The 27,059-nt window shown below is 47.7% G+C and overlaps 1 protein-coding gene across 1 annotated transcript in view; it reads right to left on the reverse strand.

Annotated features, from left to right (window-relative positions):
* Window positions 1-1,257: 1,257 nt before the first annotated feature.
* Window positions 1,258-27,059, reverse strand: part of zgc:77439 (uncharacterized protein LOC378987 homolog) — a 28,584-nt gene continuing 2,782 nt past the window's right edge. Inside the window, exons 2-4 of the mRNA XM_038806529.1 lie at window positions 10,524-10,662; window positions 4,202-4,341; window positions 1,258-2,854 (exon numbers count right to left, since the gene is read on the reverse strand). Coding sequence (XP_038662457.1) covers window positions 2,044-2,854; window positions 4,202-4,341; window positions 10,524-10,662 — 1,090 coding nt within the window. The 3' untranslated portion in view covers window positions 1,258-2,043. The remainder of the gene's footprint in view (window positions 2,855-4,201; window positions 4,342-10,523; window positions 10,663-27,059) is intronic.

Consider the following 27,059-nt stretch of genomic DNA (forward strand, 5'->3'; position numbering starts at 1 on the left):
TACTTTGCTGTGATTCAAAATGTTGCTTTTAATAATAAAGCAAAAGGAAAATGTAACCAAAAACAAACTGGCATTTTCAATTAAGTTTAAATGTTTACTGCTCAGAACAGAGTTTTTGTACCTCTGTTTTCAATGAAAGTTGATCAGAATTACATAAGCTCTTGCTTCTCAGCATGCTTGCTCTAGCTCAGTATGATTCCATGAATACCAGCAGCAATTCTCGATGGGAACGCTTGGTGCAAGCCTGAAAAGTATTTGTGTTGTATTGACTGTAGGTTAGTTGTCTGTGAATTGAAAGAAGAATCCCAAATTTGAATTGGGCCAAGATGGCTGTCACTATGAAAAGGTTCAACATGCAGGAAGGTTTGATTGCCTCACAAAATTTCAAGAGATGTGTTTGTGAAATGAAGTGACAAGGCTAGGATACACATCTGTAGATACATTTGCATATTTGTAAATTCCTGCACATTGTCTTCATCTGTCCTCCAGTTGGAAAAATATCCAACAAGTCATTGATGTGAAGGTTTAAGTGACCAAGATTTGAAGAGGAAAATCCAATTCTTCAGGATAGCTATGCTTCTTCACCAAGTTCTGCATAATATAGAAACTATGGTGCTTGCATTCCTAAAGACTACATGTTAGCAACAGAAGCAGATTTGGTAAATTATGACATCGTGTTTATATTTTAGCGAATATAAGCATTGGCAATAATGAATAAATAATTACATTTTGTAAAGCACTGTCTGTGCGGAGTCTGCATGTTCTCCCAGTGCCTGCATGGGGTTTTCTCCCAGAAATCCTGAAAGACGTGTTTGTTAGGTGAATTGGACATTCTGAATTCTCCCTCACTGCAGGCGCCATAGTGTGGCGACCAGGGGATTTTCACAGTAACCTCATTGCAGTGTTAATGTAAGCCTACTTGTGACACTAATAAAGATTATTATTATTAACATTTTTAGCAAATGCTGGTCAGAAATGCTGACCCAAGGGCAGCACGGTGGCGCAGTGGGTTAGCCCTGATGCCTCAAGGCGCTGAGGTCCCAGGTTCGATTCCGGCTCCGGGTCACTGTCCGTGTGGAGTTTGCACATTCTGCCCGTGTTTGTGTGTGTTTCGCCCCCACAACCCAAAGATGTGCAGGCTAGGTGGATTGACCACGCTAAATTGCCCCTTAATTGGAAAAAATTAATTGGGTACTCCAAATTTATTTTAAAAAAAAGAAATGTTGACCCAGTTACTTTGTATGATACAGATTATAGTTCATGGCTCAAAGGGTATACTTTATTCACATCCAGCTGGGGCTTACACTTTCCACTGCAAAATACTATTTGTGTCTCAGCCTGTTGTATAATTATTTTTGTTTTGCTTATTTGCTCTCTATATGGTTGTTGATTTAACAAAATTGATTATTGTTGTCATCAAATGACATCAATTACACACACTTGGCCTGAAAAGGTGACCAGTTTGATCTTTCTAGAGTTCTGTTTTGTGGGCTTTTGGGAAACCTTAACAATTCAGATAGAGAACATTTGATTCTCTGCCCTTGGTCCAAATCAAGCTACTTCTGTATACAAGTTCAAAGGTTTGTCTCAAACTTTGGCAACAACAGGAAGAAGCAAATTATATTGAGCAAAATAAAAACAAACTGATGCATAACTTCAGAGATTCAAAGATTTTTAGCAGCAGTACTTCCCTGCATGTTGATGACAACAATTTTAAATTGTACATTGAGCACATTGAACACACCGCAGCTGGCCATTTACATCGTTCGCTTACAGTGATGAGAGAAAAATTGGACAGGAAGGATTATACATGCAAGTATGCCTGACTTTACATCCACTTAAATTATTGGACAAGAAATTGAACAGGCTTCCTTCCAATGTGTGATCGTCCTGCCCACTTTTCCTCTATACGCTTTACACAGCAAATCTGATAAGTCAAAGCACAAGGATGGGAAAATCTGCACCATAATTTCCCTGGAACATATCCAGCTGGCCGATGCTCAAGTGGCTGGAAGATACAAATTAAAGAAGTGACAGTCAATTTTATAATGGTTTAGGCTCCACTGTTGTCCACATATCATGGCTTACTATTTTATAGTTAAACCTTTTATAATTACACAGATCCTGCTTCCTTATTTTTGCGTTTGCTTCATACAGATCTCTTGTTACAGGTGGTATGGGCTCAGTTTTGGATAAATGAGCTAACTCATCCATGTAGCTCCACTGAAGGCTATCCAATTTATGAAAATGTCTGTGAGGAATTCCACGATGCAAAGAGGACTGGTATTCCTCTTCTGTTAGCATATCCATTTCAGCTTTAGGTGGTAGCTTATGGGTACCATCTAAAGACGCCAATGCAAACAAAACCTGGTTGTGGAACAAGGGAAAAGGACAAACAGTCTTGCATAAACCAATAAAAAAGAGAGTTGGAAAGGTTGTGTGAACAATATGTTTGTAAAGTGGTGCAACTCTGCAATCTTTCACCTTTAAGTCCACGTCTTTAAGAAAAGGAAAAGAATAGTTATAACCAGTACAGAACATGAAAACGTCTGCAGGATACTCCATTCCATCATCACAAATCACTCCAGTTTCTGAAAACCTGTTCAATCCTTTGACTTGCAGGAAATTTGGAGGCAGCTGTGAGGATATCGGCAGATTATTGTGTATCAACACAACTTGATTTGCAACCGAACATAACTCCAATGCTATATCAGTTCCTGATGGACCAGCACCAAGGAGAACCAGATTCTTTCCAGTGAAAGGCTCAGCAAACCTGTACTCGTGACTGTGCATCTTCTGTCCTTTGAAATGTTCAATTTCAGGGATGGGAGGGATGAAAGGATCAGAATAGTGGCTGTAAATACAAATTAAAACATACCAAGAACTTAATTATTGTGACATTTTAAAAGTAATCTAAATATGACAAGACATTTCAAAGATTTACAAACGCTTGCTCATGCGGTGTTAGATTTTTCTGCTTGCTATAAACCTATGTTTAATTGGGGAACAGGTATACATTTGACTTACAAATTTCTCATTTATTACAGTTTTGTTAAGGGAACCATGGCACATAATTCGTGGTCAGTGGCAGAGAAACGGTACACATCATTCTTCATGCTCAAAGCTGTCCACAGAGTTTTTGTGGGCTTTTGATCAGCAATTTATGGTAATTAGAGATCCTTCACAGTATGGCGCCCTCTACAGGGCGTCTGTGGCATGTGTGATAAAACAGCAACAGCATATATATATATCTTCAACCAATCAGATTGAAGAATCTTCATGGAGACATGCAGGGTTTCAACCATGAAGTGTCAATTAGAATATTTAATTCAATGGAAAATCATGTACAGAAAGCAAAATAATGAGGAAAAGAAAGACGGGACATAGATGGAATCAGAAAAAATATATTTTTTAAATTTTCAATAATAAATTCTGAGGGAATGGCACTCCGCACATGCAAAATTAAATTTTCTGGGCCAGAAACTTTTTTATGGCAGTAATTAAGTTTTGACACACCATTCAAAATTTCACTTACCCCTGAATGAATAAGCCCTAACTTTTACTGCCTATGTTTATGGTTGACCAGTGGGCAAATACTACAATTTCATGTGTTTTACTGCTGAATCTATTGGCAAGTGTAATAGTGTAACAAAGATCGGGGGGTGGGGGGGGTGGGGGGGGGGGGGGGGGAGAGAGAAGCAGGAAAATACACACAGTATATTGGGGATTTTGTGTTTATCAGCATATGAAGGAACTCCAGAAGTTGCTGTCCATTTTATTTGAAATACCATTAGTGCTAATAGCCTCACCATTACTCCTATTGTAAAATCTGGACCACTATAGAGGGGAAGGCACACTGTACACCTGCTTTATGAATAAATTATTAAATGTATTCAATGGTAGCAAAGTTAATCCCATTTCCAGCAGAATCTGGAGGCAGCCCCAATCGCCTTCTTTCTGCTGTGATAAACGTTTTCAATTAGATTGATTGACAATATGTCTTGCAGCTACAATGCTTCACGTCAGACAGCATTTAGACCTCAACCCATCCTCTGAGCCAAAGGTGGCTGTGAGAAAATGGGTTGTCAAAATTATGTGAAAAATAGATGCGGAGAAACAAATTACTGTTGAATTTATTTCAGATATCTTGGAGATAAAAATAAGCATTTTGGATTGTTAAAATTTAGTGTTGCAGACTCACCCATTACAAATAATAACAGAATCAAATCTGTCCCTACTACGACAATGGCTGTTCAGATTCAAGCAGGTTACTTCCCATGTGTTCTGAGCATCTCCAGTGGTTCCAAAAACAGGATTCAATAGTTCAACATATGTGCAAAACTGTGAAAAGATTTGACAAGTATTCACACATTTCTCAAAATATACAAATATAATATATCTGTTGTAAGACAAAATACCCCGCCCTCCGGAATTACTCCTTCCAATATTACTTACCATAAACACGCAATTTGACAAAGATTTGGATAGGCAGGTGGCGGAAGGGGATGATAGTGGGAAGGTTATAACATGGATGAAAAGAAAGAAATTTAGTGGAGATTAAAAGGGCTATTTCAATAATCTTGGTAAAATATAGTGCTGCACGAGTCCAAAATCTGCAGCAGTGGTACAATGAACATCCCTCTCACCGATTCTCCAAAGCCAGCTCATCAATGTTATTTTAACACGTTTCCTGCAAAGCATGGAAGAATCTGGTCAATGGTTCACAAAAGACCAATCTAAAGCTTTTGGAAGATCAGTGTAGCAAAGTTTACAATTGAAATGAAAATCGCTTATTGTCACGAGTAGGCTTCAATGAAGTTACTGTGAAAAGCCCCTAATTACAAATTGCATCAACATCATGGTGGTTACCACTGACCAAAAAATTAACTGGACTAGCCACATAAATACTATGGCTACAAGAAAAGTCAGAAGCTAGAAATCTGCAGCCAACAACTCACCTCCTGATTCCCCAGAGCCTGTCTACAAATCAGGAGTGTGATGGAATACTCTCCCCTTGCTTGGATGAGTGCAGCTTCAACCACACTCAAGAAGCTCCACACACCCAGGACCAAGCAGCCCACTATTGGCAGCCCATCCACAAACGTTTACTCCCTCACCACCAATGCACAGTAGCAGCAGTGTATACCATCTACAAGATGCACTGTAGGAACTCCCCAAGGCTTCTCAGGCAGTACCTTCCAAACCCACGACTACTACCATCTAGACAGACATGGGCAGCAGATACCAGGGAACAACCACCCCTCCAAGCTACTCACCATCCTGACTTGGAAATATATTAACATTCCTGCACTGTTGTTCAGTCAAAATCCTGGAACTCCCTCCCTAACAATACTGTGGGTGTACCCACACCACATGGGCTGCAGCAGATCAAGAAGGCAACTCACCACCTCCTTCTGAATATCATTCAGGGAGGGCAATAAATGCTAGCCTAGCCAGCGAAACCCACGTTGCTTGAATTAATAAACTAAATGGAAGAGTAGTCTCAGACTTGTGAGAGCTAGTGAAATTAAAGGGATGTGGGTATTTAAAGACAAATGTGTGCAGAATGCCCACACATCAGTTGGGACCAATCAAGATGCAATTTTGCTACACTCATCTTCCAAGAGCTTTAGATTGGTCTCTTGTGAACCAGTGATCCCCTGTAGTTTGCAACAGTGTGTAGCATTGAATAACAGATTATGCTATTCACTGTGAAATGATGCTACATTGGCCAATGACTCTAATCTGCAGCCGAGCAAAACGTACACATAAAGTGGGTAAATACTTAAACTCGTTAAATTAGATGAATGCCAAATTGCAGATGGGGGATAGCAGGGTCAGGCGGGGGCAGTTGTCAGAAAGTGAGGGAAATCCATGTGGAGGGGGCAGGCAGCAAAATCTGCAGATTGTGGGCCTTCTGGAGGGAGTGGAGGGAACGAGTACAATTGGCTATGTTGCGTGGATGCAGGCCAGGTTGGTGGAAGCGAAGCTGCCAGACAAGGTCCCGAAGGTGGATCGGGCCCATAGGTCCATGAGGCAGAGGCCAAGAGAGGGAGAGTCGCCTCAGGTGGTGATTGCCCTGGAACTTGTGCATATGCACAAAGAAAAGATTCTGAGGTGGGAGGCAACGCAGCAGTTATGGAGGATGAGCTTAGTCACGGGCGGGCGGGGTGACATCTTGGATGGGCCCGATTCAGAGTGGGGACGGTGGAGTGGAGCCCAAGGGTGATGATGCTGGACTCTAGGGGAGAGGGGATGCTGAAGCCTCCAGTGAAAATCGGTAAACAGTCCAGGGTGTTTGTGCACTTGAAGAGTTTGAGAGCAGAAGTGCTTTTCTTGCAGGAGATGCATTTCTGGGTGAAAGATCAGATGAGGCTGAGGAAGGGGTAGATGGGGCAAGTGTGCCACTCGGGATTTGACTCGAAGCCGAGGGGGGTTGCCAAATTGTTGAGCAAGAAAACGGGATTTACAGGGGCCAGGTAAGTACGAGACCCGGGGGGGTTTCTGATAGTGAATGGGTTGCTAGTGGGGACTCCGGTGGTGTTGGTGAATGTGAATGTCCAATTGGGATGATGCCGGATTCATGACGAGGCTATTGGGTGCAATCCTGGACTTGGACTCACACCGGCTGGTAAAGGGGGGTTTGGAGTGGGATTTCAATTGTGTATAGGTCGAGGGTGGATAGGTCGAGCCCTGGGGAGGTCGAAAATGACACAAGAGCTGGGAGGGTTTATGGAGAGGATGGGGATGGTGGATACGTGGCGGTTTGGGCACCCAAGAGAGAGGGAGTATTCCTTCTTCTTGCATATGTATAGGATTTATTCCAGGATTGAATGTTTTGTGGTGAGCCGAGTGGAAGTTGCGGAGTATGCAGTGATTTTGGACCATGCTCTTCACTATGTAGACAGGAAACAATGTTCGGGTCAGGCACAGAGGCTGGGGTGAAGGGTGAATTCGGGGCCGACAAGGAATTCTGTGGGAAGGTGGTGGTGGTGATTAATAGAATCATAGAATCTACAGTGCAGAAGGAGGCCATTCGGCCTATTAAGTCTGAACCAGCCCCTGGAAAGAGAACCCGACCTAAGAAGACACCTCCACCCTATCCCCGTAACCCCACCCCTTTTTGGACACCGAGGGCAATTTAGCATGGCCAATCCATCTAACCTGCACATCTTTGGACTATGGGAGGAAACCGGAGCAGCCAGAGGAAACCCACGCAGACACGGGGAGAACGTGCAGACTCCACACAGACAGTGACTCGAGGTGGGAATCGAACCTGGAAACCTGGAGCTGTGAAGCAACTGTGCTAACCACTGTGCTACCGTGCCTGTATTATGTTGAGCTCAATCAGAAATGGGAGGTACTGGCAGCCATGTTTTGGGAGACCTTGAAAGCGGTGGTCCGGGATAAATTATTTCGTTCAATGCCCGTAAGGGTAGGATGAGGGGGGAGGAACACTGTCTGTTGGACGAGATATTCTGGATATGGATCGGAGGTATTCTGTGGCCCCACAAAGGAGTTGTTGGCAGACAGAAAGAAGATGCAGGGGCAGTTTGACCGGTTGACAACAGACAGAGCGGTGGGTCAGCGTGGGTGTGTCAGGTGGATGTACCTTTAAGAAATGGGTGTTTATCAAATAGCTGCAGTGATGTCAGTGTGTGGGTGGAGCTGGGCTGTCTTTCGTTTTGAGCTGGGCACTGCAGTATGTTTGGTTTCATTTTCAGAGGTGGAAACTGCATTAAAAGTAAGCAGCTGTATAATGATTTCTCTCTCTACAAGCTAAGGAATGTCTCCAGATCATTGATGATTTCAAAGTAATACCTGTTTCTGTAGAGTATTTAAACCTGCTGTCTTTATTTTAAAAAGGATTTAACTTATGGCTGTTCAGGCAAGGGCAGGGTGGGGGGGGGGGGGGTGCATCAGGCGAGGATAGATGAGGTGTTCAAGGCCTTTTATGAGGGGCTGTACAGGCTGAGCCGGGGGGTGGGGAGGAGGCCAATATGGGTCGGTTTTTGGACTTTCCAGAGCTGGAGGAGGGGAAGAGGTACACACTGGAGGAGCCATTAGGGCTGAAGGGGGTGATGGAGTGTATTGGAATGATAAGTCGGGGAAGGCACTGGGGACGGATGGCTTTCCGGCGGAATTTTATAAGCAATCATGATGGCGTTGACTCCCCACCTTTTGGGGATGTTTAGTGAAGTGGTGGAAAAAGGGAGCTGCCGGCTATGTTGGTGTAGGCATCGGTTTCGCTGATCACGAAAAGGGGACGGATCCATTGGAGTGCGGGTCCTGGAGGCACATGTCACTGCTAAATATGGAGGTGAAAACCCTGGCAAAGGTATTGGCATGAAGGTGAGAGGGGTGCGTGCCAGAGGCAATTTTGGAGTGGCTTTGCGAAGGGGAGGCAGCTCTCTAGTAATATTAGGAAGTTGCTAAATATAGTTATGGCCCCGTCAGGGGGCGGGTGCCGGAGGTGATAATGTCCATAGATGCGGAAAAGGTTTTTGATCGGGTAGAATGGAGATATCTGTTTGTGATTCTGGGGAGGTTTGGGCCAAGGTTTGTACCATGGGTTTGGTTGTTATATCCATCCCCCTTGGCAAGTATGTGAATGAATGAGAAGAACTCAAAGTATTTTGGTTGTGTAGGGGAACAAGGCCCACTGTTGCGCCATTGTTCACATTGGCGATTGAGCCCTTGGTGATAGCACTTTGGGCCTTGGTTGAGTGGCAGGGGTTTGCGAAGGGGGGGGTGGTGTCATGGAGCACCGGGTGTCGTTGTACGCTGAAAACCTGTTGTTGTTCATGTTGGACCCATTGGAAAGCATGGGCAGAATCATGGGCTTACTGGAAAGGTATGGGCCTTTTTCGGGTTATAAATTGAATGTAGGGAAAAGTGAGGTGTTTCCAGTGAATACAGCGGGGCACGAGGCAAACCTGGGAACTCTGCCATTTAAGGCAGCAAGGCAGCGATTTTGGTACCTGGGGATCCAGGTATCGCATGAGTGGACCACAATGCAAAGATGAAACGTGACGGGGTTTGGTGGAGGAAATCAAAGGGGAATCTTGAAGATGGCATACACTGCACCTGACATTGGTGGGGAGGGTGCAGGTGGTGAAGATGAATGTGCTTTCGAGATTCCTGTTTGTGTTTCAGTCCCTCCCGATTGATCTCCCCAAGGCTTTTTTTCAGAAGGCGGATGCATTAATTGTGGAATTTATGTGGGCAGGGAAGGTGCCGAGGGTGTAGAGGGCTTTATTGCAGAGGCAGAGGCGAGAAGGGGGGGCGGGGGGGAGGGGGTGCTCCGAAACCTGTTGCATTATTATTGGGCATGAACATGGAGATGGTGAGATGATGGTTGGGGGGGGGGTTCTTGTCAGGGTACGGGCCTGAGGGCTCTGGTGACGGCCCTGTTACCACTCGTTCCGAGGAGGTATACGGGGAGTCTGGTGATGGAGTCATAAATAAAAATCTGGAAGCAGCCGAGGAGGCACTTTAAATTGGGTCACACGTTGTTGTTGATGCCATTGTGTGGGAGATGGATGGGATGTCGAGGTCCTGGAGGGAGGAGGCGTTGGAGGGGGTTGGGATCATATTTTCAGAGGGGACGTTCGCTGGGCTAGATGAGCTGCGGAAGAGGTTTGAGTTACCAAGAGGAGTGAGTTTAGGTACTGGCAAGAATGGGACTTTGCACATAAAGAGCTGTCTACATAGCACAGTGGGCTAAACAGCTGGCTTGTAATGCAGAACAAGGCCAGCAGCGCGGGTTCAATTCCCGTTCTGGCCTCCCCGAACAGGTGCAGGAATGTGGTGACTAGGGGCTTTTCACAGTAACTTAATTGAAGTCTACTTGTGACAATAAGCGATTATTATTATTCCATCAGGTACTGGAGTAATCGCTTCTGGAAAAAAGGGGAGGGGCAGGGAAGAACAATGGAGGACTAGAACAGGAAGACATCTGACCGGGGGGAGGGTGGGTGGTCGGAGTCAGACCCGGACTGCAGGCGGATCAGACTTAGACTGGGGGAGCAAAGGGGGTGTCCGATGTCAGGTTGCATTGGGAAGTTGTAGGTGGGGGTGGTGTGGGGGTCGTGTATGTGCGGGATGACCCATGCAAGGCTCAGTCTGGCTGCTAAAAATAGTTATTTGAAGTTATGCATGCTTTTTTTTCCCTCATTCCAACTATTTCAGAGTAACTAGCAGGGAAAAACTAGCACAATCATCCAAAGTTAACGATTTAAATAACTTTGTTGGGTGGTTCCTAGCCCAATGCAAATGTCATGGGGAAGTTAGCCCCTCTGAACAATTGCCCATACGTGGGAACGTCCGAGCGGGATTATCCAGCGCATAATTGGAGTACCCCCCCCCCCCCCCCCCAAATGCCAGGCTGGGACACCAAGAGGTTATGTGTTCTTAATGGTGCAGCACTTCCTGTACTCGTTTCTTTTGTTCCTGTTCCAACTATTTTAGATGACAAATTTTTAACTTTCCAAAAGCAACTGTGCAAAATTTCATACTGAAACCTTTATGTGGGGTTGAATTTTAAAATAATCAGTGTATTGTTCCAGATATGACTTCACATCAGTGTGATGGACGAAAGAAGGGAGTTGAATGTCAAATGGAAAATCCGGGAAGGGCATGACCTCTTTTGGAAGGTTAGTCCTAAAGAAAAGATGAGAGACAAAAGCAAAATCAAACTTTGTGAATTTAATATTGTCGCTCAACAAATTAAAGTTTTTTTTAAACATAATAAAACAGTTATTATAGGTGGTAATTTCAGACTTTGTGCTGCCAGTAGGTAATCTTGCCCATCAGAGACAAGTATCAATAATATGGCTGAATTCTGTACATGATTTTTCAACCATTTTTAATTTGATGGCCAGAGGAAACACAAACAGAGCTGATCTGAGATTTTGGCACACATTTCTAGTGCTGAAGTTCCTTTGCAGGAGTGTGAAGTTGAAAATGACCCTATATTGCTCATCTTAATGAACTAACATTGTTTGATTACAAACTCGATCCTGGCAATAGGCAAGTATTAATTATGAGTTAAAATAAGAGTGTGAGGAAATTGGCAAAAGAACTAGTGGCACTGTAAGAAAGAAAAAAGCGAAGCAACGAGTCATTGTGATCCAGGATACACTGCTCCGGTAACAGATTCAATAATAACTTTAAAAGTAACTTGACAAAAACTTGAATTGGAAAGCAACAGCAAGGCTTTGGAGAAAGTATGAGAGTGAGAATAACTCGATATCACTTTTAAAAGAGCCAGCACCAGCAAAATGGGTCAAATGGCCTCCTTCTGTACCGTACCTTTCTAATTCTACATAATAACTCTATCAGTCATCACAGAATGTTAATGTTTTGTTCTCCTTCATAACTTTGATTATTTACAATCTTATTTGTTAGTTTGTTGATCGCCAAGTGTCGAGTTGTTTGTGGCCAAGATAATTATGCAGGAGAAAATGCCCCAAAACTGAATTTGTTACTTTACCACAAGCACCATTTTTAACTTTTTCAGGTTCTGGCATCTACACGCCTACCAGGTAAGACAGTAACAGTACAGGTAAAAGACGGGAGCAATGTTCAGAAAGCACAAAAGGGAAGATATGTGATAAAGTGGAAGGCAGGAGAGATTAACTAACAAAAGATTTCATGATGCACAAGCCAAAGGGAGTGGTAATGGCTATAGTAAAAGGACAAAAGTTGTGTCCAGATGAGGTGTGATTGGCTATATAGCAGCCATCTAAATGTAACATGAAGGGATAACGAAAGAAAAAGGCCAAGGGAAAAAAAAAACACAGAACAAGATGAAAACAGAGGTTATGATCTGCAGGGATTGCATTCAATACTGAGCCCAGAAGGTTGTAGAGTGCCGAGACAAAAGATATGGGGCTGTTCCTTGAGCTAGTTTGGTGCTTCTTTGGAACAGGCCGTGGACTGAAAGGACAGTGTCATAACCAGGAATTAAGCAGGTCATGGGACACTTACGAGACTGGGGGATTGGGATTGACTGTGGGGAATACAGCCACCCCCCCCCCCCCCCCCCATCCTCACTGGGTCAGAACGTCCCTTCTACATCTTGTGTAAAACCAGAGGGCCATGAACTGTGAGCTGGGCTCCTGTGGTAGAGTGCTCTATATTTTTGTTCTGTTGCATTAATCCTTTTTCCTTTGACTCAACATTTTATTATTTGAATTAGAAGTACACAAGCAGACTCCTGTGAATGCATTCAGTAAATGCCCTCCACGGTTTCTAATAAAACGTTAGGATCTATCAAGCCAGGTTCCACTCTGGGATCAGACTTGTCCAGGAATAACATCAGCAGGGACTGTAACAAGTTCAAGAACGCTGTGCACTTTGCAATTTTAGAACAGGCTGGCATCAAGCTCCTTTAGTTTTATTTAAGAAAGCACAAAATATGGGCGGCACGGTAGCATAATGGTTAGCACTGTTCCCTCACAGCACCAGGGTCCCGGTTCGATTCCCACTTGGGTCACATTCTGCACAGAGTCTGCACGTTCACCCTGTATCTACGTGGGTTTCCTACGGGTGCTCCAGTTTCCTTGCTAAAGTCCCGAAAGACGTGCTGTTATGCGAGTTGGACATTCCGAATTCTCCCTCAGTTTTCAGGGTATTAGTTAAATATGGGGAAAAGTGAAATGTTTGCAGTCTGGGCGAGGGGACAGGAGAGGCGATTGGGGGAGCTGCCGTTTAGATTAGTAGGGGGAAGCTTGAGGTATCTTGGCATCCAAGTGGCAAGTTTTGTTACACAGAGGGTAGTGGGTGCCTGGAACCCGCTGCCGGAGGAGGGGGTGGAAGCAGGGACGATAGTGACATTTAAGGGGCATCTTGACAAATACATGAATAGGATGGGAATAGAGGGATACGGACCCAGGAAGTGTAGAAGATTTTAGTTTAGACGGGCAGCATGGTCGGCACGGGCTTGGAGGGCCGAAGGGCCTGTTCCTGTGCTGTACTTTTCTTTGTTCTTTGTTCTTTATACCCAAACAGGTGCTGGAGTGTGGTGACTCGGGGATTTTCACAATAACTTCATTGCAGTATTAATGTAAGCCTACTTGCGACACTATTACAGAATATTAAATTTATGAATTTCAATAGTCCTTACACTTGAGTCATTAAAGTACACTTGGATCAGTCACACAAAATTCAATATTCAGAGCCCAAAGTAAAAGTCACTGTATTCATATTAAATACAGTTTATTTTTGGAACCAAGGCGGGTGTCCACTTGTGTACAGCTAGGATTCCACATCCACCAGGGGTTAATGCTGAGTCATAGTTTGTCTTTAGGAATGGTGAGCTCATATAACAGCAGGTTAAAAAGTGTCAGCAATGCCTACATGCAGGTCTGTCCTGATTAACATAAACTTTTTTTTAGTTCTAATGTATGGATCTTTCCAAAGCTGCTTTATCCTACACCTAACTCGCCCCACTTGGCTTTCTGTTAACTTACTATTAATTTCACTGAGGGTATATTATTCCACCCACCACTATCCAGTGTGCCTGTAAGTTTTGTTTAAAATTAAAATCTAGGCCCGCCTGTTTGCTGCAACATTTCAGTTACAACTGGGATCAAATTCCAATGCAGGCATGATTGATATTCAAGTTTAGACTATCGCTTCAACCACTGGTAGAGTTCCACTTTCTAACCATCGTTTGGGTAAAGAAGTTTCTTCTGAATTCCCCAATATATTTCTTATAAAAATTAGATTTTTCTGGTGTTATCATGTTATTTATGGAATGGAGGAAAAGCTGAAACTAGAAAAGCCTTTGTGCATGACTTGAGTGATACATAGAACATGAAATGAAAATTGCTTATCGTCACGGGTAGGCTTCAATTAAGTTACTGTGAAAAGCCCCTAGTCGCCACATTCCGGCGCCTGTTCGGGGAGGCTGTGACGGGAATCGAACCGTGCTGCTGGCCTACCTTGATCTGCTTTCAAAGCCAGCGATTTAGCCCAGTGTGCTAAACGGCCCCGCTATAATAATAACAACAACAACAATAGCAACATAGAACAGTTCAGCACAGAACAGGCCCTTCGGCCCTCGATGTTGTGCCGAGCTTTTCCGAAACCAAGATCAATCTCCTTGGAACTGGTCAGTTGCACTAAAATGTTTGCAAATTTCATTATTTCACTCAATCATTCAAGGAGGATAGCGTGAAAATAAATTGACATGGAAAAATACCAAAAGATCAAGTACAGAATTAGAAAAACAATATTGTACTCAAACAGTAAATACTGCAAAACCCTCTTTGCACTATCAATGATAATAGCAGTCGGCAAACTTAAAGTCTCATTGGATAAGTTTGCAGTTAAATTTCGAGAACTGATTTACATAAGGTTACCTGTTTAAGGATGGTCGATATACCATCCTGAGCAAGCTATAATTAAACTGAACCAGGCAGTTTTGTCCACGGAGAGAATGTGTCACTTCTGATGGCATCAATCTTTAACAAATCCTTTTTATTTTCATTGAAATATACTGGAATATCCTCTTCCTACTTTGGGTACCATGCCCTAAGAAGACATTTGCAACCATGGACTTTCATTGGATTGGTCCAGGATTATGCCTAGCCAAGTACAGTGGTTTGCCATTGCCTTCTGCAATATAACTGGTCAGGAAACTCTGCCACTCTTACTTCCTGCCATCACGTGTATTGGAAAGATTTACAGCCTGTTAATTAACCTGTTTGGCTACATTATGAATGCAGCTTCCATGACCATCAAGTTCTGAAGTGGGAATCCAGAGTTTCTGGCCCAGAGGTCGGGACACTACCAATGCACCACAAGACCTCCATGGACTGAAACGTACAAGGTGAAATGCAGACACAACACAGAAACAAACAAAAATTCGCTTTTTAAAACTTTTTAAAAAAGCATTGCTATAATTTGTATTAATTGCTGGATTGTGAAAATTTGGATATCCTGAAATTCAAGTAGTTCAATCCAAATGTTATTCAAGTTAATTGGCTTAATAATATCACTTCTTGACTTTGCTTAACATCGCAGCACTGAATAAAAGCTGGATGTTCCATATCCTTCAAGCTTATATCATACAGATGTAATATTAGAATTCTTAAATCGGCTGATTTCCAGTGGCGGCTATGAAGAAGTAGGTTGCACATTTGATGGCTCCTGCTTGGGTCGGACCTTTGGATCTTTTCCCCCGTTTTGTCGGATTTGATTCGGAAAATTGATGGTGGATGCAATTGTGAAGAGGAATCCTGCATCAGTGCATGGAGGGGCAGACCAGGAGTGCTCGCAAAGGAAGAAATAGGCGAACAGAAAAGGTCTGTAAGGGCAGCACGGTGGCATAGTGGTTAGCACAATTGCTTCACAGCTCCAGGGTCCCAGGTTCGAATCCCTGTTTGGGTCACTGTCTGTGTGGAGTCTGCACATTTTCCCCGTGTGTGCGTGGGTTTCCTCCGGATGCTCCGGTTTCCTCCCACAGTCCAAAGATGTGCAGGTTAGGTGGATTGGCCATGATAAATTGCCCTTAGTGTCCAAAATTGCCCTTAGTGTTGGGTGGGGTTACTGGGTTATGGGGATAGGGTGGAGGTGTGGGCTTGGGTGGGGTGTTCTTTCGGGGGGCCGGTGCAGGCTCGATGGGCTGAATGGCCTCCTTCTACACTGTAAATTCTATGAAAGTCTGGGCTGAGGCAGGAGAAAGCATGGCAGACGACCAGAGTCCTGGCTCGATGACCCAGCGGTCGACGGAGCAGCTGATGCAGTTCATACAGGAGGGCTTCGCCAAGCAGAAACAGGAATGCTTGGACCCGATTAAGGAATCGATTCTGCGGCTGGATGCTCAAGATCGGGCGATATAGAAAGTGGAGAAGGCACTGACTGAGCAGGAGGAACACCATGCAGCAGTGGGGTTGGAGGTGGGGATGTTGAGAGACCAACAGAAAAGGCTCCAGGAGAAGGTGGAGGACCTAAAGAATAGGTCCCGCCGGCAGAACTTGAGAATTGTTGGTCTCCCGGACGGATCCGAAGGAGCGGATGCTGGGGCATACATAGCGGGCATGTTCGAGAAGTTACTGGGGGATGGGACATTCTCCCAACCCTTGGAGGTGGACAGGGCTCACAGAGCGCTCCATGTGTGCACCCCCCCCCCCCCCCCAGGGCGATGGTGGTGAGATTCCACAGGTACCTGGACAAGGAGCGTATTTTACGGTGGGCCAGGCAGACAGGGAGCTGTAAGTGGGGGAACAGCATCCTGCATATATATCAGAACCTGAGCGCGGACGTGGCCAAGAGAAGAGCAGGGTTCATCCAAATAAAGTTGACCCTTTTCAAGAAGAAGGTGAAGTTTGGACTGCTGTATCCGGCCCGTCTTTGGGTCACTTATGAGGAGCAACATTTTTACCTTGAGTCGCCCGAGGAAGTGATGGACTTCGCCAGAAGGAAAGGATTGGCAGTGGACTGAGGTGTTTAAACTTTGCTGCAGCGTTCATGTTAAAAAGGTTTTTGTTTTTGGACGTTATCAGTACTGCCTTCTGTATTGATTTGGGGCCTGCTGCAGAGCTGTGTGAGTTAAAGTTTGCATTTGCACTGATTGGGGCTGGAGGTGTGAATTTTAGATGTTGGGTTTTCTTTTTGACTATCTTTGTGTTTCTTTCAGGCAAATGGGTTGGGATTGCTTCCTTTTGCATATGTGTGTCTGAGCGGGGGGGGGGGGAGGAACAATAGCTGGGAAAATGGCTGGGGCCATGGGCGGGGACTACCAAGCCAGCTGGACGGGCTAGCTCACAGAAGCGCAGTGGGGGTTGAGCAGATGTTATGCTTGTTGAAGGGGGTGGTTTGTATAGTGCTGTTATTGTGAGGGGGGGGGCAGAGGGGGAACTGTTCTGCTGGCGGGGAGGGACTTTTGCTGGGGAACAAGAGGGAGGTCGGGGGTGGAGGCTGCCTGAAGGCGGGCCTGCGGATGCGTGGGCTGGAGACTGGCCCAAGAAAGGTGATGGCTGATCGGTGGAGGGGGGAGGCGAGAAGCCCCCCAATCAGGCTGATCACATGGAATGTAAGAGGGCTAAATGGCCGGTTGAAATGAAATGAAATGAAAAGAAAATCGGTTATTGACACAAGTAGGCTTCAAATGAAGTTACTGTGAAAAGCATCTTGTCTCCACATTCCGCCGCCTGCTCGCGGAGGTTGGAACGGGAATTGAACCATGCTGTTGGCCTGCCTTAGTCTGCTTTCAAAGCCAGCGATTTAGCCCTGTGCTAAACCAGCCCGGTTAAGAGGGCACGCGTGTTCGCGCATTTGAGGGGACTGAAGCAGGACATAGCAATGTTGCAGGAGACACACCTTAGAGTAACCGACCAGATTAGATTAAGGAAGGGATGGGTTGGACAGGTTTTCACTCGGGACTGGACTCAAAGACTAGAGAGGCCGCGATTCTGATTAACAAGCGAGTGTCATTCAAGGCGGGAAGAATAGTTGTGGATGTGGGAGGCCGTTACATCATGGAAGCTGGAGGGGCTGCCAGTGGTGCTCGTGAATATGTACGCGCCAAATTGGGATGATGTGGAGTTCATAAGGAGGATGTTGGGGAAGATCCCAGACCTGGATTCGCACAAGTTGGTCATGGGGGGTGGGGGGGGACACAGTCATTGACCCAAGGCTAGACCAGTCGAGCTCAAGGGCAGGCAGGGTGCTAGCAATGGCAAAGGAGCTAAAGGGGTTTATGGAGCAGATGGAGGGGGGGGGTGGACCCATGGAGATTTGGGCGGCCGAGAGTGAAGGAGTTCTCCTTCTACTCACACGTGCATAAAGGATTGACTTTTTAAAAATCTTGATCAGGACTTTACTGACAGGGGTAGTGGACACTGAGTATTCCGGCTTCACGATCTCTGATCATGCCCACCACTGGGTGGACCTACAGGTGAGAAAGGAGGGTGGCCAACGCCCGCACTGGAGATTGGATGTCGGACTTTTAGCTGATGAAGAGGTGTGTGGGCGGGTGAGGAAATGCATCCAGAACTATCTGGAAGTTAATGATATGGGGGAAGTCTTGGCTGCAATAGTCGGGGAGGCGCTGAAGGCGGTGGTTAGAGGGGAGCTGATCGCGATACGGGCCTACAGGGAGAAGGCAGACAAAGCAGAGATGGACTGACTGACAAGGGAAATACTTCAGGTCGACAGGAGATATGCGGAGACCCCAGAGGCAGGGCTTTTAAGGGAACGACGGAGGTTACAGGCAGAGTTTGGCTTGTTAACTACAGGGAAGGTGGCGGAGCAGCTGTGTAAGGCGAGGGGAGTGATCTATGAATATGGAGAGAAGGCCAGCAGAATGCTTGCGCAGCAGCTCACAAAGAGGGAGGCAGCCATGGAGATCGGGAAAGTAAGGGACAGGGATGGGAACCTGGTTGGAGATTCAGCAGGGGTTAATAAGGCGTTTAAAGAGTTTTACAGCAGGTTGTATGAGTCGGAACCCCCAGCTGGGCCGGAGTGGATGAGGCAATTCTTAGGAGGGCTGAGGTCCCGAAGGTGGACGAAGACTTGGTAGAAGGGCTGGGAGCCCTGTTTGGGTTGGAAGAAATAGCAGAAGGGCTAAAGGCCATGAAGTCGGGTAAAGCCCCGGGGCCGGACGGGTACACACTGGAGTTTTATAAAAAGTTCTCTGGGATACTGGGGTCGCTGCTGATGAGGGCATTTAATAGGGCAAGGGAGAGAGGGGTACTTCCCCTGACGATGTTACAGGCCACTATCTCACTGATCCTGAAGCGGGATAAGGACCCCGAGCTATGTGGGTCCTACAGACTGATCTCCCTGTTGAATGCGGACACCAAACCGTTGGCCAAAATCTTGTCCTCTAGGGTTGGAGACTGCGTTCCGGACGTGTTTGGGGAGGACCTAACGGGATTCATTAGGGGCAGGCAGTTGGCGGCCAACGTTAGAAGGCTGCTGAATGTGATTATGATGCCCCCAGAGGGTAGGGACGTAGAGGTAGTGGTCACAATGGAGGCAGAGAAGGCATTTGATTGGGTGGAGTGGACCTACCTGTGGGAGGTACTGGGGTGGTTTGGATTTGGATGGAGCTTCATTGACTGGGCCAGGCTGCTGTATCAGGCTCCTGTGGCAAGCGTACGGATGAGCAGGTTAACATCGGGCTACTTTAGGCTGCACCGGGGGACGAGGCAGGGATGCCCCCTCTCCCCACTGCTGTTTGCGCTGGCCATAGAGCCGCTGGCAATTGCACTGCGAGCCTCAAGGGGCTGGAAGGGGCTGGTCCGGGAGGAAGGGGCGGAACACAGAGTCTCGCTATACGCAGACGACCTGCTCCTATATGTTTCGGACCCACTAGAGGGAATGGAAGAAATAATGAGGATTCAGAGGGAATTTGGCTGGTTTTTGGGTTATAAATTGAACATGGGGAAAAGTGAGATGTTCGCGATCCAGGCAAGGGGGAAGGAGAGGCGATTGGGGGAGCTGCCGTTTAGAGTGGTCGGGTGAAGCTTTCGTTATCTAGGTATCCAGGTCGCACGGGAATGGAAACGGCTACACAAGTTAAATTTGGCCCGACTAGTAGACCAAATGAAGGAAGATTTCCAAAGGTGGGACGTGCTCCCGTTATCACTGGCAGGGAGGGTACAGACAGTGAAACTGACGGTCATCCCACGATTCCTGTTTGTGTTTCAGTGTCTCCCCATCTTTATTCCACGGACCTTCTTCAAACGGGTCAATAAGGTGATCTCTGTCTGGCTTTGTATGGGCAGGTAAGACCCCCCCCCCCCCCCCCCACCCACGAGTAAAAAAGGAGATGCTGGAGCGCAGCCAGGGGGGGCGGGGAGGGCGGGCTGGCACTCCTGAACTTTAGTAATGATTATTGGACGGCGAATATTGCCATGATTAGGAAGTGGGTAGTGGCGGGGGGTCAATGTGGGAGTGAGTAGAAGCGGTATCATGCAAGGGCACTGGTTTGGGGGCATTGGTATCGCGCCTCTGCATTACTCGCTGGCACGGTACTCCACCAGCCCCGTGGTGGTAGCGGCCCTCAGAGTCTGGGGGCAATGGAGGAAACATGTGGGAGCATCGGTCTGGTCACCGGATTGCCCCGGGGAGGCTAGATGGAGGGTTTCAGAGATGGCAGAGAGCAGGGAACAAGAGGATGGGAGATCTGTTTATAGAGGGGAGCTTCCCCAGCCTGAGGGAGTTGGAGGAGAAATTCAAACTGACGGGTGGAAATGAGTTCACGTGCTTGCAGGCGCGAGATTTCCTGTGCACGCAGGTCTCAACCTTCCCGCTCTTACCGCCAAGGGGGATACAGGACAGAGTAGTTTCCAGAATGTGGGTGGGAGAAGGGAGCGTTTTTGATATTTACAAGGAACTGATGGGGTCAGAGGAAACACCGACCGAGGAGCTGAAACACAAATGGGAAGAGGAGTTAGGAGGAGAGATAGAGGATGGTCTCTGGGCGGACGCGTTGAGTAGAGTCAACGCGTCCACAACATGTGCCAGGCTCAGCCTGATACAGTTTAAGGTCGTTCACCGGGCTCACACGACAGTGGCCCAGATGAGCAGGTTCTTTGGGGTAGAAGATAGGTGCGCAAGGTGTGCGGGAGGACCAGCGAACCACGTTCATATGTTGTGCGCATGCCCGAAGCTTCGGGGATTCTGACAGGGGTTTGCGGTTGTCGTGTCCAAGGTATTAAAACCAAGGGTGGCACCGAGTCCAGAGGTGGCGATTATCGGGGTGTCAGAAGATCCGGGTGTCCAGAGGGAGAAAGAGGCAGACATTCTGGCCTCCCTGGTAGCCTGGAGACGGATACTATTAGCTTGGAGGGACTCAAAGCCCCTGATGTCGGAGACCTGGCTAACTGACATGGCTAGCTTTCTCTTTCTGGAAGAAAATGAAGTTCGCCCTGAGAGGGTCACTGTTAGAGTTCGTTCGGAGGTAGCAGTTCGCCCTGAGAGGGTCAATGTAAGAGTTCATTCGGAGGTGGCAGTGGCCCTGAGAGGGTCAATGTTAGAGTTCGTTCGGAGGTGGCAGTTCGCCCTGAGAGGGTCAATGTTAGAGTTCGTTCGGAGGTGGCAGTTCGCCCTGAGAGGGTCAATGTTTGGATTCGTTCGGAGGTGGCAGTTCACCCTGAGAGGGTCAATGTTAGAGTTCGTTCGGAGGTAGCAGTTCGCTCTGAGAGGGTCAATGTTAGAGTTCGTTCGGAGGTAGCAGTTCGCTCTGAGAGGGTCAATGTTTGGGTTCGTTTGGAGGTAGCAGTTGGCCCTGAGAGGGTCAATGTTAGAGTTCGTTCGGAGGTGACAGTTCGCCCTGAGAGGGTCAATGTTTTGGTTCGTTCGGAGGTGGCAGTTGGCCCTGAGAGGGTCAATATTAGAGTTCGTTCGGAGGTGGCAGTTGGCCCTGAGAGGGTCAATGTTAGAGTTCGTTCGGAGGTGGCAGTTGGCCCTGAGAGGGTCAATATTAGAGTTCGTTCGGAGGTGGCAGTTCGCCCTGAGAGGGTCAATGTTAGAGTTCGTTCGGAGGTGGCAGTTCGCCCTGAGAGGGTCAATGTTTGGGTTCGTTCAGAAGTGGCAGTTCGCCCTGAGAGGGTCAATGTTAGAGTTCGTTCGGAGGTGGCTGTTCGCCCTGAGAGGGTCAATATTAGAGTTCGTTCGGAGGTAGCAGTTCGCCCTGAGAGGGTCAATGTTAGAGTTCGTTCGGAGGTGGCTGTTCGCCCTGAGAGGGTCAATATTAGAGTTCGTTCGGAGGTGGCAGTTCGCCCTGAGAGGGTCAATATTAGAGTTCGTTCGGAGGTGGCAGTTCGCCCTGAGAGGGTCAATGTTAGAGTTCGTTCGGAGGTGGCTGTTCGCCCTGAGAGGGTCAATGTTTGGGTTCGTTCGGAGGTGGCAGCGTTCGCCGACTTCTTTGGGGAAACTTGTTTATATGTTTATATCTGTATGTCCACTGTTTTCTTCCGTCATTGTTATAAAACCATAAATACCTCAATAAAATGTTTGTTAAAAAAAAAAATCCTTAAATCGAAAGGCAAAATACAGACTTCCATAAAATAATACTGATTTCTATTCATATTTCAGATAAATTCTCTTTGCCATTTCGTACTAATCAACTGAAGGTTACTGCTTAAGTTTGCACTGTTTAGCAGATACTGATTTTATTATCCTGGGAGGGTTATTTCATTCGGTTACATCGAAGTTCAGAGTCATCAGATTTTTATTCCCCCCAGTTTCCTCTCCAGCCTTAGCTGGTGCACATTTCCATAGCTGCCAACCAGCCTTTGATTACCGGGGTGAACTGAGACAGTATTGACATGCTAATCAACTGTGGTCAGACTGTACTATATACAAGATTGACATGTACATTTTCCTGTAATTGTCAGTGGCAGGCATCACTGCAGGAATTCTGGATGATTGCCCTCTACCCAACACTCCTAACTTTGTTTAAATCTCAAGGGTCTGGCCCCAATTTGAGTACCTTTACCACCATCCATTGAAATTGGCTAATGCAATACAGACACAAAACTAAACCTATGGCTTTCAACTGGCTCATGACATTGTCTCTTTTCTGATTATGGCTTTTTGATTCTACTCAATTTACAGTAATTAGTACAGGTAGGTTGAAGAGCTATGTAATCCGCCACAACAGCTGATAATGCTAATAATGTCCCTACTCCACTCTGAGGTCCTACTTCAAGAAGACCACCATCATACCGCCAAACAACCAGGCAACATGCCTTAATGATGACCATCCGGTGGCCCTGACATCAATCACAATGAAGTGCTTTGAGAGGTTGGTCATGAAGCGCATCAACTTCATACTTCCAGAGCACCTTGATCCACTGCAATTCACGTACCACTGCAACCGGTTCACAGCAGACGCCATCTCCCTGCCCTACACTCATCTCTAGAACATTTCGACAACAAGGACTTCTACATCAGACTCCGCCTTCAACACCATAATCCCAGCCAAGATCATATCAAAGCTCCAAAACCTAGGACTTGGCTCCTTACACTGCAACTGGGTCCTCGACTTTCTGACTCACAGACCACAATCAGTAAGAATAAACAACACCTCCTCCACAATATTCCTCAATATCAGGGCCCGCAAGGCTGCACACTTAGCCCCCTACCATACTCCCTGTATACACATGTCTGCGTGGCAAAATTTGGTTCCAAATCCATCTACAAGTTTGCTAATGACACAACCATAGTGGGTCGGATCTCGAATAACGACGAGTCAGAATACAGGAGGGAGATAGAAAACCTAGTGGAGTGGTGCAACGACAACAATCTATCACTCAATGCCAGCAAAATTAAAGAGCTGGTTATTGACTTCAGGAAGCAAAGTACTGACACCCCTGTCTGCATCAAGGTGGAAATGGTTAACAGCTTCAAATTCCTAGGAGTGCACATCACCAAAATATCTGTCTTGGTCCATCCATGTCGACGCTACCACCAAGAAAGCACAACAGCACCTATACTTCCTCAGCCATGTCCACATTGACTCTTACCAACGTTTACAGATGCACCATTGTGGTAATCCACCACTGTGTAAATATATGTGTGCCTGTATTAGGGGATGTACAGCAGTACCTGTATTACAGGTTCGTCGGTAGCCCCTACCGGCTAGCTCCGCCCACAGGGATCCATATAAATATGAATGAGTTTTCTTGAGCTGATATTCTACCAGCTGCAGTCGGAGGATAAACATCTCACTGTAATAAAGCCTCTCTTGTACCGATTCTAGTCTTTAAGTGCAATTGATAGCGCATCAATTTATTACAGTGAGATTTTCCGCATCATGGACATCAGGATAAAACCAGATCGCTTGCAGCTGGATCCACAATCGTCAAACACCAGAAAAGACTTTAATTACTGGCTGGCTTGCTTCGAGGCCTATATCACCTCAGCGGATCCCGCACAGACGGAAGCTCAGAAAATTCAACTTCTCTACTCAAGGTTGAGCTCCAGCGTGTTCCCGCTGATATAGGACGCGCCGAATTACGCACCATGGAACTCCTTAAAGAAAATTACGTCCAGAAGACGAACACTCTGTTTGCAAGGCATGTACTCGCCACTTGCGTACAACTACCTGGTGAGTCGATTGAAGACTTTGGGCGGGCCCTTATCCCTCTAGTACGGGAATGTGACTGTCAGGCCACGGAACATTCCAATCTCCTCATGCGTGATGCATTTGTGACGGGGATTGCATCGGACCCATCCGGCAACGACTGCTGGAAGGGGCTCGACCTAACGGCGACAAAAACGTTAGCGCTCTCCATGACGGTCGCTTCCCGTAATGTACAGTCCTACACCGCCCGCCGCGTGGTCCACCCATTCTACCCCTCGTGGACCCCGCAAACCGACCCCCCCCCCAACTGGGGCCACTCCCGCACAGTATGCCTGCGCTGCTCGCCACACCGCGCACTCTGGGGGTCCCCACTGCTACTTCTGCGGCCAACAGAAGGCCCATGGGCGCCTCAGGTCCCCCCCAGGTCCACGTGCGGCCAGGGGGTGCCGCAATCTTGCCCCGCCCCATAATGTGCGCACCATGGGCGCCGCCATCTTGCCCTACGCCCGCAACGTGCGGTGCATGGGCGCCGCCATCTTCTTCCCCACAGGTACTTCGGACGCCTCCATTTTGTCCTCCCCTCGGGGACCGGAGGACCCGGGTCGCTGCCGCTTCTCGTCGGAATCCTCGGACGATCGCCCGCTGCTCGCCTCCATGACGCTGGACCAGTCCCGTCCTCACAATCTGACTACCGCTTCGACGACGGTGCTAATCAACGGCCACGCGACCTCCTGCCTACTAGACTCCGGGAGCACCGATAGCTTCATCCACCCGGACACGGTAAGGCGCTGCTCCCTCGCGGTCCATCCCGCCAACCAGCGGATCTCCCTGGCCTCCGAATCCCACTCTGTCCCGATCCGGGGTTTCTGTCTGGTCAACCTCACCGTACAAGGCGTTGAATTCAGTGGTTTCCGCCTGTACATTCTCCCCAACCTCTGTGCGACACTTTTACTAGGCCTGGACTTCCAATGTAACCTCCAGAGTCCCACCCTCAAATTCGACGGGCCCCTACCCCCACTCACCGTTTGCGGCCACACGACCCTCAAGGTTGACCGTCCCTCCCTCTTTGCCGATCTGACTGCAGATTGCAAGCCCGTCGCCACCAGGAGCAGACGGTACAGCACCCAGGACAAGACCTTCATCAGGTCCGAAGTCCAGCGGCTGCTTCGGGAGGGTATTATCGAGGCCAGCAACAGCCCCTGGAGAGCCCCGGTGGTGGTGGTTAAAACTGGGGAGAAACACAGGATGGTCGTGGACTACAGCCAGACCTCAATCGGTGTACGCAGCTCGACGCGTACCCCCTCCCTCGCATATCTGATATGGCCAATCAGATTGCACAGTACCGGGTCTTCTCGATGATTGGCCTTAAATCCGCCTACCACCAGCTCCCCATCCGCAAATCGGACCGTCCATACACTGTCTTCGAGGCGGACGGTCGCCTCTATCAATTTCTTAGGGTTCCCTTCGGCGTCACTAACGGAGTCTCAGTATTCCAAAGAGAAATGGACCGAATGGTTGACCGGTGCGGACTGCGGGCCACGTTTCCGCATCTGGACAACGTCACCATCTGCGGCTATTAACAGCAGGACCACGACGCCAACCTTGCCAAATTTCTCCACACCCCATCTCTCCTCAACCTCACTTATAACAAGGAGAAGTGTGTGTTCAGCACGAACCGCTTGGCCATCCTCGGCTACGTAGTCCAAAACGGACCCCTGGGGCCCGATCCCGACCGCATGCGCCCCCTCATGGAGCTCCCCCTTCCCCACTGCCCCAAGGCCCTCAAACGCTGCCTGGGGTTCTTCTTGTACTACGCCCAGTGGGTCCCACAATACGCGGACAAGGCCCACCCACTGATACAGGCTACTCAATTTCCCCTCACGGCCGAGGCACAACATGCCTTCACCCGTATTCGCTCAGACATAGCCAAGGCCGGGATGCGTGCAGTAGACGAGTCACTGTCCTTTCAAGTAGAGAGCGACGCTTCAGATGTCGCCCTTGCCGCCACTCTAAACCAGGAAGACTCGTGGCATTCTTTTCCCGCACCCTCCATGCCTCCGAAATTCGACATTCGTCTGTTGAAATGGGGGCCCAGGCTATCGTTGAAGCGGTGCGGCACTGGAGGCATTACCTGGCCGGCAGGAGATTCACTCACCTCACTGACCAACGGTCGGTAGCCTTCATGTTTAACAACACGCAGCGGGGCAAGATCAAAAATGATAAAATCTTGAGGTGGAGAATAGAGCTCTCCACCTATAATTATGAGATCTTGTATCTCCCCGGCAAGCTCAACGAGCCACAGACGCCCTCTCCCAAGGTACATGTGTCAGCGCACAAGTGGACCAGCCCCGTGCCCTGCACGACATCCTTTGCCATCCGGGGGTCACTCGGTTGTTCCACCTAGTCAAAGCCTGCAATCTGCCCTACTCCATCGAGGAAGTACGGACAGTCACCAGAGACGGCCAGGTCTGTGCTGAGTGCAAGCCGGTCTTTTACCGGCCTGACTGCGCGTGCCTGGTGAAAGCATCCCGCCCCTTTGAACACCTCAGTGTGGATTTCAAAGGGCCCCTCCCATCCACCGACCGCAACACATATATCCTTAGTGTGATCGATAAATTCTCCAGGTTCCCATTCGCCATCCCATGCCCGGATATGACGTCTGCCACCGTCATCAAGGCCCTTGATTCCATATTCGCACTGTTCGGTTTCCCCGACTACATCCACAGTGACAGGGGATCCTCATACATGAGCGATGAGCTGTGTCAGTTCCTACTCAGCAGGGGTATCGCCTCCAGCAGGACGACCAGCTACAACCACTGGGGAAAAGGGCAGGTAGAGAGGGAGAACGGGACGGTATGGAGGGAGAATAGGATGATTTGGAGGGCCGTCCAGCTTGCCCTACGGTCGAGAAACCTCCCAGCCACTCGCTGGCAGCAGGTCTTCCCGGATGCATTGCACTCCATCCGGTCTCTACTGTGCACTGCCACGTATAAAACGCCCAATGAACGTG

This window comes from Scyliorhinus canicula, chromosome 9 (assembly GCF_902713615.1).
Source record: "Scyliorhinus canicula chromosome 9, sScyCan1.1, whole genome shotgun sequence".
Lineage (NCBI taxonomy): Eukaryota > Metazoa > Chordata > Chondrichthyes > Carcharhiniformes > Scyliorhinidae > Scyliorhinus > Scyliorhinus canicula.